The sequence below is a fragment of the Gracilinanus agilis genome, chromosome 5 (genome assembly GCF_016433145.1).
Source record: "Gracilinanus agilis isolate LMUSP501 chromosome 5, AgileGrace, whole genome shotgun sequence".
In the NCBI taxonomy this organism is placed as follows: Eukaryota; Metazoa; Chordata; class Mammalia; order Didelphimorphia; family Didelphidae; genus Gracilinanus; species Gracilinanus agilis.
Window position 1 is genome coordinate 282,816,768 of NC_058134.1, and position 17,036 is coordinate 282,833,803.

Sequence of the window (17,036 nt, forward strand, 5' to 3'; positions counted from 1 at the left end):
TCCAAAAGGTTTTCTGATTTTTGAGAAATATGGTACACTTTTTTGTTTTTTATTTTGTGCCCTTTTTTAAGGATGTGGGCAAAATGGATATATTATGATTCAGTTGAATTGGAAGAGACCTTTTATGGGTCATCCAGTCCTAGAGGAAACACACTAAGGCAATTTGTGGGTTTTTTCCTCCTACTCAAAAATATATTGGTAGCCCAGTCAAATATCTTTTTAACATTTTAATTAAAGTAAATTGTGTCTTATTTCTATGCGGTGTTCAGAGGTCAATACTGTATCATTGGGTAGGGAAATTATTAGCATCTTTTACTAAGGAAATAAGGACCCAGAGAAATTTTATGCTTGCTCAAAATGATTAAGTTCTTGTTGGAGACTAGCTAGATTCCTAGGCCAGAAATTCAGAAGACCTGGTTGGAGTCCCAGCTCTACTACTTCCTAGCAATGTGTTCTTAAGAGCACATCATTTAGCCTTGGCTTTTTATCTGTGAATTGGAGCCAAACTAGATATATACTAGCTTCTTTCCTGCTATTTACAGTTTGAGCACCTGGGAAAGAGCACTGAATTTGGAATGAGAATATTTGTGTGTATGTTTTGTTTTTAAATAAACACATACCATCCATCTTGGAATTAATAATTAATAGCATAATATAATTAATAATCGAGTATAATATAATACTAAGTATTGATTTCAGAGCAAAAAGAATGGTGAGGGCTCCCACAGCTAGGACAGTGTTGAGGTCTGATTCGAACCCAGGACTTCCTATCTCTAGACCTGACTCTCACTCCTCTGAGCCACACAAAATTTATGTATAATTATCTGTGTTCATCCATCTTGGTCATACCTGTATGATCATACTTGGGTGACCTTGAGTAAGTTGCTTAATGTCTCTGGATCTCAGTAAGTTTTGTAAGCAGTGGGTTCAGTAATAAACTCTTTAATACGTCACCTCTCATCCAAAAAAAATAGATCTAGTGTCTAGAATATTTGGCTGGGCAAAGATTTCTATTTGAAAGGGATACTTGATAAAATTGGGGAAGTTGGTAATGTTTCCTTTTCATTCAGGGTTGATTTCCTAGTCACTGTAACATGGCAACTGGTTTTTATACTGTAAACTTAAGTTGTCCTTTAACGAGAATGCTCTGGAAGGGCAAGTCACACACACAAGTATGTGTGAATAGCAATATACATTTGTGTTTTTTTTCCCCTTGGTTGATAGTATTTTCTCTGCTCAGATTTCTCAAATTCTGCTCTGAATTTGATCATATCCCATCTGATTTAGGTGCCTAAAGAGTTGGTATCATTTGGATCATTTTGAACTCTGTGTAGATTAGTGTTATGGAAAGAGCCCTGGATTTAGAGTCTAGAGAAAAGATATCTTTTAGATTCTTTATAGTCTTAAATCTGTAATCCTATGACTTAAGTTTTTAAATTTTTCTACTAAGAATATTATTTTTGATCCTACAGTTGGTGTGCAAATAGAAATGTTGATTTTAATATTAGTACAAGAAAACATTTATTTGGGAACATATCCACACTGCCTCAAGAGCAGTTAGGGCTTGTAAAGCTAAAGGTATTTTTATTGTTTTGTATTGTCCATACTGTTCATTTCTTTGATATAGGTGTAGTCCATTTGGGGAGATCTCTCTCTCTCTCCCTCCCTCTCTCCCTCTCCCTCTTCCTCTCTTTCCCTCTCTCCCCCTCCCCCTCTCCCCCTCTCCCTCTCCCTCCCTCTCTCTCTCCTTCTCTCTCTCCCTCTCCCTCTCCCTCTCCCTCTCCCTCTCCCTCTCCCTCTCTCTCTCTCTCTCTCTCTCTCTCTCTCTCTCTCTCTCTCTCTCTCTCGTTGGTTGTAAGGTGGAAGAATGGTAAGGGCTAGATAGGCAGTGGGGTTAAGTCACTTGCCCAGGGCCACACATAAGATCTTTTGAGGCTTTATTTGATCCTGGGACACCTCCTGTCTGGGCCTGGCTCTCCATCTACTGGAGATTAATTTTATAGGATAAATCATTATCTATTCCTAAGGTTCTATTCATATAGAAAGTTTAGAAATATAATCCTTTACAGTAGTCATACAGTATATTGTGGCATTTGAACTGTAAATGAATTCTTATTTGACATACTATATAATTCTAGAGTTGAAAGAGATCTTTCTTTCAAGTAACTCTTGAATTCACCAAACTGTACTGATATCCAGGGCTAATCTTGGAAGGCTGTGTTTGAAACAAGGTAACAGTGGAATAACTGAATTTGAGCTGGAAACATGACCTTAGAGAATAGCTTAAGTAACTAGTCCACATTTTTCATTTATTCCATAAGCATTTATTAAGCAACTCCTATGTGCAGTTACCTTGTTGTACTATGTTCTGGGAATACAAAGGGGAAAAAGCCAAAACAAGTTCTACCCCTCAAGAAGCTTACATTCTATTGAGAGGAAATGTGTATGGACATATATAAATACAAAATACATACAAAGTAATTTTGGGGGAAGGCACTAGAGGGAATGAGAGTGACTTGTTTAAAATCAGAGTTGTCATATAGAACTGTCTTGTTCCCTTAATATCCAGGGAGTTAACTGACCAGTGTTTTCTTGGTTCACATCCTGTTTGTTTCTTTATGATTTCTGTTAAAAGCTTATTTCTTGATCTTTTCACATAATTTACCTGTGCTGTTCATAGCCTTATTTTAGAACTTGGGTCTCTGCCTCATTTGTAAATGATGCTACATAGTTTTTCTTCCCTTGTGAGGGGCCAATCAGGGAGAAAATTAGAATACAGACAATTCTTGCTTTATGCATAAATTTAACTCCTTAGCCTATCCAGAGCTACTGAGGGGGTTAGGGGTTAATTGAGAACTGGTTACAGTGAAAAGCTTTTTAGGGAGGTAGGCAGAAAGTTAATAGGTATTTGAAGAAAGAGACAATGATCAATAACAGTGTTTGGTTTAAAATCATCTATGTAGATTAATATCTGAAGCTTACTTAAGTAAGATTTTATCAGGTGCTTTATAAAAATGCCTTGGAAAAAGTGGTGCTGTACAAATATATCAATTAAATTTCTATGTTATACCTTCAATAGTTTAAAGGAACTTTTTTGTAATCTTGTTTTAAAGCAGTTTATATCTGATTGAACTACGAAATCTTCTCACCAGCTCTTTGTGTTTGTATTTATATGTAGAGTAGTGGATAGAAAACTGACTTTGAAATTAGGAAGACATGATATAAAGGTCTGGCTCTGACATACTGACTTCATGACCTTGAACAAGTCACTTAACCTAAGTGTCAACAAGCATATATTCAGCTCTTAACTATGTTCCAGGTACTCTTCCAGCTAAGTGTGTGGGATTTAGAGGCAGAATTACTGCCCCTGCAGTCAAGGAGCTCACATTCTAGTGGGGAGGCAACATTTATATAACATACAAGTTCATTGTAAATGGAAAGTAATCTCAGAGGAGATTGGAGACTTTTCTTAAGTCTAAGATGTAGGGAAAGTAGTAATCAAATTGGCAGTGAACGTTCCAAGAATCTTCTTACACTGATGAAATTATAGGCCTAGTCCATATATGTTACGTGGGGAAGGGAGAAGAACTGATATACATTGCTAACAAAGTTTTTGGAATCAAGTTAGTGCAACTATTAAAGGTTGCTGTCTGAAAAAAGTTTTTGACCATGAAAATTTGGGGATTTGTGTCGTAGAATTCTAAAACTCAGTTCATATCTAATGTAGTCACTTCATTTTTGAATTGTTGAACTAACACACATCAAAGGTAAAGTGATTTGCTTAAATTCACAGTTGGTCAGTGGCAGACAAGACTTTAGAATCTGGTTCCCTACACCGCCTCTTTCCATTCATACCTCTCTTGTTCAGCCCTTTCCAATGTAGCCTTTACAAAGCTGTCAAAAAGAAATCTTATATACAAATTTGACCATGTGATTTCTCTGTTGCCAAAAAATTTAAATGAAAATTTACTTAAGGTCCTCCATAACCTATCTTCAACTAAACTTTACAAGTCTTACTTTATTCTATACCCCTTCATTTACTCTTAAATTCCAGCATAACTCTATTTCTCACCTCTGTCTTTTATAATTCCTAAACAAAGAAGCAGGATCTTTTACTTAAAGCCATTATGATCCTCTCTACTGCTATTGTCATTCCTCTCAAAACTACTGAGTATTTACAGACTGCTGTTTTTGCTTTACATAAATTTTCATTACACAAATTCAACCTTAAATAAATAATTCTTGAAGAAATCCCAGTGAAGATTCTGAATGAGGATCCAATTGGACTGCTAGCTGCAAAGATTGCAAAAGAAAAAAGGTTCACACTGAAGCAGTTGGCAGAAGTTGGCAGGTTTTATCATTTGAATTTTTTCCTTTATTAAAAAGATAGTTCCAAATACTTCAAAGTTTTAAGAGTTCATATGGGATTAGAAATGCAAAAGAAAAACATGTCTTATCACAGGTATATATGGGTATGTGACTTGGGGTTTAGGCTTTAAAAGATTGCTCTATAGCAGAAATGAATCATGGAAATAGGTATCAAGTGATAACATGTACAACCCAGTGGAATTGCTTGTTGGCTCTGGGAGGGGATGGGAATCACATAAACTTGGAAAAATATTTTTAAAATAAATAATTTTTTAAAATGTTTTTTAAGTTCAGAAACTAGATGAGGATAATAATGCTTGCTATCATCGGCTTTACGGGGGAAAACAGAGCTATTGTCCAAACATTTTTCCATATTTTTGTTTAAAAAGTTGCACAGCCAATTTTCTTAGTGATAAAGGCTAAAAGTGTAGTGGATGTTATGTTAACTTTCCTGTATAGTGCTTTGCATAATTTATAATTAACTTTACATTTCATAATTCTATTTATCATAGTAAAATGTTTACTTGCATCTGCATTTTAGTACATTTTGTGACTTATGTAGAACTATTATGTATTATATAGACTAAGTAAAGAATAAAGGCAGATTCAAGTTACATAAAAAAAAAACTTAAAAAAAAGACTAGAGGTCTGCTGAGCTGTTCACTTAATGTAAATCTAGAACTATTTGTACTCTTTTTTTTTTTTTCTGTCTCCCCTTATCTTTTTTCTCCACTTCCTCCATGTATTTGTATTCCCATGGCACATAGGTGCTTAGTAAATGCTGATTGATAAATATATTCTAAACTGCTCATAGTATATTCTGAATTTTTCACTTCTGGGTTCTTTGTAAATAATTACCTACCATAATATATACACATTATACATATAATAAATTTCCACATAAGTTTTCCAAAGTTATATGTTCCAAATTGCCTCCCTGGAGCCGGCAAGCAATTTGATCTGGGTTATACATATATTATTATGCAAAACAATTCCATACTGTTCATTTTTGTAAGGGAATAATCGTTTAAAACAAGAAGCCCAAATATAAGTGGAAAATTGCAAGTTTTGATCTGCATTCCAACTTCAGTGGTTCTCTGGAGCTGGATGTAGCATTCTTTGTCATAAGTCCCTCAGAATTGTCCCGGATCATTGTATCGCTGAGAGCAGCTAAGTATCACAGTTGATCATTCCACAATATTCTATTCCTGTGTACAGTGTACAACAAGGTTCTGCTTATTTCACTTTGCATCAGTTCATGTCGATCTTTCTGAAATCAGCCTGTTTATCATTTCTTAGATAACACTAGTATTTCATCACCATATACCACAATTTGTTCAACCATTACCCAGTTGATGGACATCCCTTCAATTTCCAATTCTTAGCCACCACAAAAAGAACTACTATAAATATTTTTTGTACAAGTAGATCCTTTCACCTTGGCTGTCTGTAATCTTGAGCAAATCACTTAATTTCTCTGGGCATCATTTTCCACATCGAAAATGAGAGAGTTGAAATTAATGATCCCTAAGGCTCCAGCTCTTAATTCTTCTTGAGTCTGACTTCATCTTTTGTGAAATCTTCTTTAAGGCTTGATGGTTTTTCCCTCGAAGCGATTTCTTTTAAATTTCCCTAGAACTCTCTAAATCTCCCTTTTTTCCTGCACTTATACACAATTCTACTAAATTTATGTCCCTGTTTTCTCCTTTGTCTTAGGATGGCAAAGGATAGTTTTTCTTTGGGTCATGAGTCTTGAGTAAAGCAAGTGAAAGGGAGAAGAGATCTAATTTGTCTTGATCAGTTTGTTTTTTTTTAATCTTGTATGTCCAAATAGTGATACTTAAAGGACCTATAGTATCAGGAGATTAACAGCCATTAAGCTGCTGATTTTCTGGACTCAATGCAGTATATCTGTAAAAATGCTATAGGCATTTCTTGGAATTCTCTGAACAAGAAATCCATTTTTTTGTGTGATGCAGTCTAGTCTTTGAGAATTGATAAAAGTTTTATTTTGGTTTTGCTTTGAATGTTGTTGACAGGTTGAGGAAGGACTGGATTTCTTTTGGTGACTGGAGGAGTTAAGGGGAAAGCTTTGGGGAAGCTTAAGACCTAGAGTGAGTGGTTAGGCCTTAACCAGAGTCCAAATGTTCTAATTCTCACAACTCTAAAAGAGGGACAAGTGAATTGCCCTAAAAATTTGAGGTCCAGATAGATTAAAAAATCTGCCCTCTTTATGTCACAGGGTCTTGGAGGAATAAGTTAGGCATTGGATATTAAAAGTAATTCTGGAGAGATAGGAGAGTAATGGTTACAGAGCTACCTTAATACCCATGTCCAAAGGCCTCCGACTCGGTGGCACTAGGCAAGTCTCATAACCTCTACTCCTCAGGCAACTTTATTTTTTCTTTTTGGGGGGTTTTTACATGTATCATTGCTTAAGACCTAATTCCATATTATTGATAGTTGGACTAGAGTTATCGTTTAGTTATCGGGTCTACATCCCCAATAATATCCCCATCAGCCTCAGGCAACTTTATAAAACTATAAGTTACTGAGCTGAATTAGTAGAATAGTTCTTACCTGGAGCTCTATACACTGATAAAATTACAAATTCCATACATATGCACACAAATGTAAGTTATTGTTTGTTGGCATAAAGGAGGTAATGATAAAAAATAATAAACTTTAAAGAGTACTTAGTAGTTAACTACCTATTATTACTAATTCTCAACTCTTGTGTTTATTCCTATAGGTTCAAAATCTAAGGACAGTCTTGAAATTTTTAATATTATTTAAATTTTTGGAGTATCACAAAACTAGATTTAGAAATGCTTTCTATGGATTAGTTGTTATTATGATAATTATTATTATTATTAAATTAAAACCTTTACCATCCCTCTTAGAATCAATACCGTGTATTGGTTCCAAGGCAGAAGAATAATAAGGGCTAGGCAGTGCAGGTTAAGTGACTTGCCCAGGGTCACACAGATGGGAAATGTCTGAGGTCAGATTTGAATCTAGGACCTCTTGTCTCTAGACCTGACTCTATATCTACTGAGCCAACCAGCTGCCCCCTAGATGAGTTACTTTGGAGGGAAATTGGTATTTTTTAGAAGAGGGGTTCATAATTACTGCTTGATTCAATAGAAATGGAAAATGTATTTGATATATTTTGCCTATATAAGCTCTAAGGTGAATTTAACTCAAGATTTAAAGAGGTCAAACACCATTATGCCTAAGTGCTACAATGGATCTTTGATCTTAATCATTCCCCTAGTGAAGCTTATCCATATTCATCTTGCATGGATCATCATATTATCTTTGCCTTTTTCAGTACTTGCATCCTGTAAAACTTGGTAAGTATCAATTTCTTTGTATTATAATTATATCTAATTCATTCCATAGTTAAGCACGCCCTATGTGCAAGGCATGTAATTCAGTATTTTAACATTTTTACCACTTAGTGTTAGTAGAATAAGGGGTGTTTCTGAAGATTTTATATCTCATGTATACAAAGATTCTTGTTTAAAAGTTAGTAAGAATCTGTATGGCAACCAAGTTAAAGCTGACAAAAAGTTAAATGTGCCTTTTAGCATATGGCATAGCAAAACATCAAGGCATTTTCAATCTCTTATATTGAAAGGATGGGTTTTTGAAATATTAATCACTTTCCAATTAAAGGAGACCATAATAGTACACACTTATTATCCAAACTTGAGATCTGCATCTAAAAGAGTTATTCCTTGTGGCCCTTTGTTGGCATTAATCACACTTTTTTAGTCCAATGCTCTTGTTTTTTCCTTTCCCAATGGAGAGTTAATCATGGAACTTTGTAATATAAAAATACTTTTCATATCAATTATGCCCTCTTGGTTATTGGCTATTTACACTTCTGAAAATTTACATAAATTTAAAACAGGCTAGTCTTATTCTTATCCCAGGCATGATTTTGGAGAGAAGCTAAGAGGCCATTTCCCCTGGCATATTTGGCAAAATTTGGTTGATTTGTTTCTCTTTTCTGCCAAATTCCTTGAAGTATTAAAACAATGAGTTCTGTCCATCTTGAAGACAATGATCAAGCTAATCTGCCATAACTTAGGGGTGTGGAATTAGTTCTTTTGTTATCTGAAAGTTGTACAATTTCTGCTCATTAGACTTGACTTAGATTTTGTTTTCTAACTTTTCAAATGAATAGTTCTCCATATATTGTAATGGGGAAATGTAGGTCTAGGCTTACATTTTAACAAAAATGAAATCTTGGTAGAATAAAACTGACTTTACCATGAAGAAGTCCTATTAGTATGAATTCTTTGGAAAAATTGATTTTCTTTTCAATGAGTTCTATAAAGCTCTGCTGCTGCTAGGAATTTTCATTTTAAACAGTTGGTTTTATGAAGAAATACATAGTAAATTGGTATGGCTGGTTCAAATCATGTCTTTCTTTTTTCAGTTTATCATTAATATAATTTAATTTCTGTTCTTTTTAAGCCCTTCCCTTCTGTCTTGGAGCCAATACTGTAAGATACTGTAAGGGCTAGGCAGTGGGGGTCAAGTGACTTGCACAGGGTCACACAGCTGGGAAGTATCTGAGGCCAGATTTGAACCTAGGACCTCCTGTCTCTAGGCCTGGCTCTCAATGCACTGAGCTACTCGGCTGCCCCCTTCATTTAAAATGCTTACATATGGATCTTTTAAAATACTTTTAACAGTAATATTTATGATATATTTCAAGGAGGAATTAATTTTTTTTTCCTTGACTCGTTAAGAGTGTAAATGGCCAAAAGTATGGTCAAAAGTCCGTAACTGATCAAAAAGTATTTTACTTTTTCAAAGTTCTGTGATTAAATAAGTCATTTAAAAGGAAAAAAGGGGAAATTTTAGCTTAAAGAGTCTGATTAATGTTTCCTAAAGACCATGAAATAACTATTTTGAATGCTGTGGATGTTCTATAGTTGGTAAGTGAGCCACTTTAATAGGAAAGTGGTATTTTTCCTTCTATGACTAAAAGCAATTTAATCTAGGTAGTTTGGACTTTATTTGTAAAAACATTTTGTAATAATTTATTACACACACACACACATACACACACACACACATTATTCCTTAGCAGATAACACTAGAGACAGAAACAGATAGGTAATGTGCCCTTGGACAAGTCCTTCATCTTCTAGGCTTCAGTTTACTTAGCTTCAAAATAGAGAGAATATTAATGCTCATACAGCCTACTTAGGTAAAGCATTTTAAAACATTTTTCAAATGTCATCTTTTATTTGTCCCTAACCTACGTTTTTCAGAATTATTTCTCAGTCTTGCCCTTTAAATCTGAACCAAGTATGTTCTAAATCATCTGTCTCAAGTTGCTTAGAGACTTCATCTTTGAATTCATCAGTGTGTAGTCTTACACATAGTAAATACCTAAAAAATTGTTTGATCTGTTGAAGTAAAAAAGAAAACCATTTTGTCATTTGTCACTAGATGCTTTATTATTAAACTTGATTATTTCATTATGATCTGTTAGTATACTTCATCTTTAAAATTCCTGACATAGGGTAATGTATTACATTAAAAAGATAGTAAGAACTAACACATAGGATAAGCTTATATTTTGAGTATAATGTAGCAATTGTACCTTAGATAAACCTGGAATAATAGGCTAATAACCAGGGGATTGCTATTAAATGTTGCCCTCCGAAATGAAGGTTACATTTATGAAAAATATAATCTTTGTTATCAACATTTTTCTCCATCACTTCAATCTAAACTAATTATTTGTAATTCTAGGGCATAAATGCTTACACTGGAAATTTGGCAGTCTAACAGTTTGAACTGATTCTAACACATCTCTACTAATTTTTTTTTAAAACCCTTACCTTCTTTCTTGGAGTCAATTACTATGTATTGGCTCCAAGGCAGAAGAGTGATAAGGCTAGGCAGTGGGGGTCAAGTGACTTGTCCAGGATCACACAGCTGGGAAGTGTCTGAGGCTAGATTTGAACCCAGGACCTCCTGTCTCTACACCTGGCTCTCAATCCACTGAGCTACCCAGCTGCCCCCTAATTAATTTTTTTACAAAATTTTAAACTTGAAAGTTAATAAGTCTGCTACACCAAAAACCTCAACTGAAGTTTAAACACTTTAGTCTAAAATAGGTCATGATTTGTTACTATTGCTTTATCAGACATGTATTTTTCTTTTGTCTAAATGTTTTCTAAGTTCCTAGAGGAAACTGAAATTAGGAATAGGAATTAGGGTGGTGATAGTGAAATCAAAGAATAGGAGAAATATTTCATAGTTCTAAAGGTACCACAAAGCCCTTCCAGGGCTTATTTTCCTACAGAATAAATACAGCTCTTAGATCCCCCACCCACTGGAGAAATAGAATCTATTTTAATTTGCTTTCCAGTCAGCATTGCTAGAACTTCTGTTCTCCATAGAATAAGATGGTATCCTTTTGGAATAGGAGGGGGTCTTACCAAATCAAACCCATACCTTTTTTTTTTTTTTTAATAGAACAAATAGGGTAGGGGAACCTCCAATCAAAACTTTTAAGAGAAGAATTTTCTCTTAGTTGAGTTAGCTATGGTATTGGATCAGATAGCTTTTCCATAAAGTATTTTGAGATTTTCCATGATTGCATGTTTTTCCAACTAGGAAAAAGGAAAGCTGGGCCTTCAGATATAGAGGTATAAAATCCCTTTTTAATGCCAAGAGGCATCAAATTATTTTGAAGTAGAATTTTGATAGTGTAATCTGGAGGTGGGTAATAAACCTAGTCATATTGTTGTGACTTAGCAGGAAAAAGGAAATTACTCATCCCTAGAGAGAAATTCATATATTATTCTTCTTACCTCCCTCTCCCCCTCTGCAATTTGTGTACTTTTTTTGATGTCTTGGATTGAAATTTTATTTGTTATCTCTAGGATGTGTTTAAGATAGGCAAGAAAGTTGAAGGGTAATTAATTGCCTGTTGGTGATAGTAAAAAGCACTGAGATAATTGTTTCTTCCTATCTTTAATAAAAACACATGATTAGGTGGAAAATAAAACTTAATTAGCATGGAATTTTAGTCCTTTTCCTATATTTTTAAAAAAAGGAAAAACTGAGGCCCCAGAGAAGGGTTTTCAAACCCAAGTTGTCTGATTCTAAATTTGTTGCTGTTTCCATTTTGTACAGAATAATACACTTTTTGCATGGCAGCACCTGGACTAAAAATCCAATAAAAATATCTTTTGGTTTATATCTACTAGGTTCCCTTTTTCCTTTCAAAATAACTAACAATATCATTCTCTTCCTTTATGATCCCATCTCCATTATCACTATCCCATCACCTTATCCCATCTCCATTATCAGCTCATCTCTTAACCCTACCATTCTTCTTTTCTAGTAGTCTAAAACAACTTTGCTACTAAGCTGAGGAGAAGAGAAAATGAAGGGGAAAATTAGTATTACATTTAAGAGTTGATGGTTATTGAATATTCCTTTGATGTCTCCTTAATTAAATTAAAGCTTTATTAATTACTCTTCATGTCATCTGCAAAGCAACATAAAAGACCCTGCACTGGTATTAAAAAAAAAAGATTCTATATAACACATATTTCCTACCTTCAGTGGGGTGGTTAAAAACCCCCATCAGTAACTACTATACACACACACTCACTCTCTCTCTCTCTCTCTCTCTCTCTCTCTCTCTCTCTCTCTCTCTCTCTCCCTCACCCTCACCCTTACCCCCTGTGTGGGCCAATTGTTTGTTTCCGCAGTGACCAGCAGAAAATGGTAGGGTATATAAGTGAATCACAGTTTTTTAAAACTTTGTGAATGTTAAATTGTCTCTAGCTAATGTTAAATGTAAGGTCCTTATCCGATTACCAAATAAACATATTATTTGCAGAGAATCAAATTAGTCTTGACATTCTTGCTATTTAAGTAAAAGCAAAATAGAGTGGCAAAAAAGTTGAGTTTGTGTTTCATGCATTATGATGAGAAAACAATTTGTAGAATAATGGTTATCTCTTTGCAAGAGTCATGATTGATGTTTACAAAATCATCATGAGAAACTTGTGACAACATTTATTGTAAAGGATAAGGAGTTGAGGAATTCCATGAATAACTTGAATAAGACCCTTCAACTTAAATCACTATTTTAATTTTACTACAAAGTAAGTGCAAAGATGAGTGTAGTGGGACATGGAAAAATATGAGAATGTGTTTTAGAAATAAGGAATGAGATGCCAAAGACTGGTAGAGTATAAAGAAGCTTACACTTGTGTTATCAAGAATACTGTTTATAAAGTGTCATGGGACTAAATATGGTAAACAATATACAACATCATAAAAAATGAAATCTGTGGTTCTCGATAGCCTATTTCCAAATCTACTGTGTCTAAATAGTCATCACTAATTTGTTAAAGCAGAGATCAAATTTTAAAACATACTGGCATAAACTGAGAGAATATGGTGTGCAATTAGTGCAACTCTTGACTTATCTAAACAAATATTTGATGCCTAAAATATGAGCTAAAAGAACGGAAATTGATATGGAATATATACCCAGATTTTAATGTGTTTTAGATAATAGTTACTACAGTGTATATAGTCTGTGATCCACTTTAGCCAGAAAATAATTGATCTTTCCAGGCAGAGTATGTTAGTAGCACTGGTTTGAAATACACATTCCTTTATAAATCTTTGGGGAGTGGGGAGTGTAATGGAAGATAACAATTAGAAGCAGAACTAAACTTAAGTATATATGTATGTGTAATATATATATTACACACACACACATACATAGGACATTTGAGCTGGAGGTGATACAGTTATGAGAAATTGGTTCTCAATGTATTTGAAAAGGATGGGGGAAAGTTGGAAAGCAGCATAACTTCTTAGTGCCTGACCTTTATGACTATTTTCCATTTTTTAAAAATCATTGAGAATATCATCTAAACAAAGGACATCCTTGATAAAAGTGTAAGAAGAAAATGGTCTTTCACAAGGAACAACCATATTGGAGAGACAAACAATTTTAAAGCATTTGATTTAGTAGAGCAAAATACCACATTTATTTAAAAGACTCCAATTCTTTTATATAGATGTGAAAAGACTTGAAATATATTGCAACAGAGATAACTTTGACCTTTAGTCAAGATAGACATAAAAAAGAGAAAGTTGCTCACAGAGATGTCCAGGGCAGATCCCAAGTGGGAAGAACCTTACAGATTGCTTTTTGTAGATGGCACTCTAAGATCCAAAACATTGCAGAACCTCCTAAATGCAAACCACACTTAAAAATGTTGGACTAAATATATACCCAAGAAAAAAAATGAAAAAATGCATATTGTTCAGGCTTTGATAAGCAGCTGAACATTTAACCCCAAAACTACATCACCCATAATGATGTATGTACTGAATAATGAGATGGACCGAGAATTAAATAGGAGAGAAGTAAGCTGGATTTCCTTTAGGAAACTGAACTTGGTCATGACCAAAACTTCTTTCATTTACAAATAATTCTGAGGTCATGTTAAGTGTTAATACTTCTCCCAGATTATAAGTACCTTGAATTAGGAGCGAGACGATGTCTAATTCTTAGATTCTTTCTTCAACATCCCTATTATCTGACATGTGATTGATGTTCATTAAATTAGTGAAATGATAACAAAAATTGACCCCATAGCCAACCTTATTTTCTACTGTTCAGGACATAAATCTTTTATTCCAGGTATAGGATGGCTTCATTTCTTAAATGTTTCATACTATTTCTAAGAAGAGAAACTTGAAAGCAAGGAAAAACTTGATTTGGAAATTAAAATATATGTAATACTTCAGCACCTTTGGCAGATCTAAAGTTGCTTTGTCACTTTAGGAATACAGAAACATATTCTGTATACCTATATAAAAATAGCATTTATTTAGTGCACTGAAGTTTGGGGGTGGGATATATCAAGATCTTAAATCTAACTATTCTTTTTCCTCCTACTGAAAGGCAGGCATCATATTTTCCAGTTCTATTCTATCCTTTTAGCTCCTAGTATTAGCCACAATCTCTCATAAACTTTTTGTATTCCGAAAGTTAGTAAACTTTGCATATTTCTCAACTGCTAGTAGGCCTATACTGCTTAAAAAAATCAAAGAGGAAAAGGACCTATATGTACTAAATTATAGCAGCTCTTTTTGTGGTGGCAAAGAATTGGGGGAGGGTTGCCCATCAAATAGATAATAGATAAATTATGGTGAATGAATGTGATGGAATACTATTGTGCTATAAGAAATGATTGATTTCAGAGAAAACTGGAAAGACTTATGCGAACTAATACAAAATGAAGTTGGGAGAACAATTTATACGGTATTGTAAAAACAACTTTGAAAGACTTAAAAACTAAGATCAATACTATTACAATCACAATTTAAGAAGACTCATGCTACCCCCCTGATATATACCATCCAGAGGTGATGGGTTTAGTGTGGGTGGTTATTGGTTTTGATGTGGCCAATTCAAGAATTTATTTTGTTTGACTATACTTGTTTTTAGCAGGGTTTTTTTTGTTTGTTTTGTTTTTGTTTTGTTTTGTTTTGTTTTGTTTTTTGGGTTTTTTTTGCATTTTAATGGTGGATGTAGAGATAGTGATATGGAGAGAATGTAGCTCTGAAAATAGGATTTTAAAGTATTTTCCTGTTGAATCAGTTCCTTGATTTTATAAATATAATGAATTTTTGGTGTTACTAGTTAGTATTTCTCATCTTCAAAGTCTTAAACTACATTTTGGCATTTATAAGAAAGAGCTAGAATTTAACAAATTTAATGCAGTGGGTATAATTCTTAAACCTTAAGGGTATGTAGCTTGGGGGAGGGAGTAGTTTATAGTTTATTTTAGCCTAATTACTCTAAAATTTTCTCTTTCTAGGCAGCCTGCTTCCGCAAAGTGGTACGACCGAAGGGACTATGTCTTTATTGAATTTTGTGTTGAAGACAGTAAAGATGTTAATGTAAATTTTGAAAAATCCAAACTTACTTTCAGGTAATTGCTATGTTTTATGCTATAACAGAAATGATCCCATTTTATTGAATGTATTTGTCATAACACTTGCATTTTTGTGTCTAAGATATTTTGCCAGGGGGGAATTCACCAATGTAAACAACTTTTCATTCTTTCTCTACAGTTGTCTTGGAGGAAGTGATAATTATAAACATTTAAATGAAATTGACCTTTTTCAGTATATTGATCCAAATGTAAGTATTCTAGCAAATATATCCTTTATTACCTTTTCAAAACAATGTACTGAATTCACTAAATAGCTGATAGTTTTGCTAGTATTTCCTATTATTCTCCACGCTTGTAATTATTTCCACACATTTGGTTTTTTCTTAGTTTCTCTTCTGGACTCTGATATTGTAGAAGCTCTCCAATTGTAGAGCACATTGTCTGTGTGCTCCATTAGAACTTGCTTGAGGCAGGGTTCCTAAAACCCAATCTAACAGCATTATAATTCATTTTTAATTTAAGATATTGTCCTAAGAGGAAATACAGGTGCTTCTTGTAAGCATTCTCATTCTGTATGTACCCTGTCTGTGGAAAGAAAAATGGAACTAAATTTAACTAGTAACCAAAAAGCATTTTCTGTGTTTTGAGTGAAACTTTTATAACTCTGGAATATGATCATCTTTCTCTCTGGAGGGAACCTAGGGAAAGAAAAACAACAAGCTTGTAGATGAGGAGTGTCAAACCATCTGAAATAGCCTTATGTAATATGTTATTCTTTTTAGACCCATTCCTACAGATATAAAACAGAGGTGATTCTTTATCTTTTAGGACTCCAAGCATAAAAGAACAGACAGATCTATCTTGTGTTGTTTACGGAAAGGAGAATCGGGACAGTCATGGCCAAGGTTAACAAAAGAAAGGGCAAAGGTAGGATCTTGATTAATATGTTTAAATCTGCATAACATGCTAGCAGTTTAATAATAATCTTGTGTTCATGAAATTGTTTACTAGCTTGTAACATGGCTGTAAATTCACCATCGTCTTTATTTTAAAATGTGCACATTGTAGGATTATTTCTAATTATGGAACAAATGAACTTAATCAGAATGTAATTGTGTGTTTATTCCACAGCTCAATTGGCTTAGTGTGGACTTCAATAATTGGAAAGATTGGGAAGATGATTCTGATGAAGACATGTCCAATTTTGATCGTTTTTCTGAGGTAGAATTTCTTTCAAATGGACTTGTTTAAGTTTTTAATTTTATATGTATCTAGTTTACTTTAACTTATTGGAAATCCTCATATTCATCGGAGACTTCAAACTATACCGTTTCAGAATCTTAGACATAGTAAAGAACCCTGGAATTCTTATTGTAAAAACTGAAGATTTGGCGATTATCATTTCATTTTCAATCTATACCAATTATAAGTATCCCCTGGGTTTGAGAAGATTATATGTCCCGATAGCTATTCCTCTCATATTGTTGGCGTTTAGTAACTTAGAGATCAGAAACCCTTTTACAATTCATTTCAAAAGAATAAAGGGAATCGTTAAAAGAAAACTAATGATTACATTCTGATGATTTGTTTTTCTCTTGATATTTTTATCTACAAGAGGAGCTAGATTGATGTTGACCAGTAAGTCTTTCTTTAATTGATAGTCTTTTTACAAGGCATTTCTCTCACTAAAGT

General features: G+C 33.9%; 1 protein-coding gene across 5 annotated transcripts in view; it reads left to right on the forward strand.

Annotated features, from left to right (window-relative positions):
* PTGES3 (prostaglandin E synthase 3) overlaps window positions 1-17,036 on the forward strand; it is a 48,014-nt gene that overhangs the window by 2,232 nt on the left and 28,746 nt on the right. For 4 of the 5 annotated variants that reach the window (XM_044679366.1, XM_044679364.1, XM_044679365.1 and 1 more), the window contains exons 2-5: window positions 15,267-15,380; window positions 15,523-15,592; window positions 16,173-16,271; window positions 16,476-16,565. In XM_044679366.1, the coding sequence (XP_044535301.1) occupies window positions 15,267-15,380; window positions 15,523-15,592; window positions 16,173-16,271; window positions 16,476-16,565 (373 nt within the window). The remainder of the gene's footprint in view (window positions 1-15,266; window positions 15,381-15,522; window positions 15,593-16,172; window positions 16,272-16,475; window positions 16,566-17,036) is intronic. The other variant, XM_044679367.1, reaches the window with a different exon arrangement.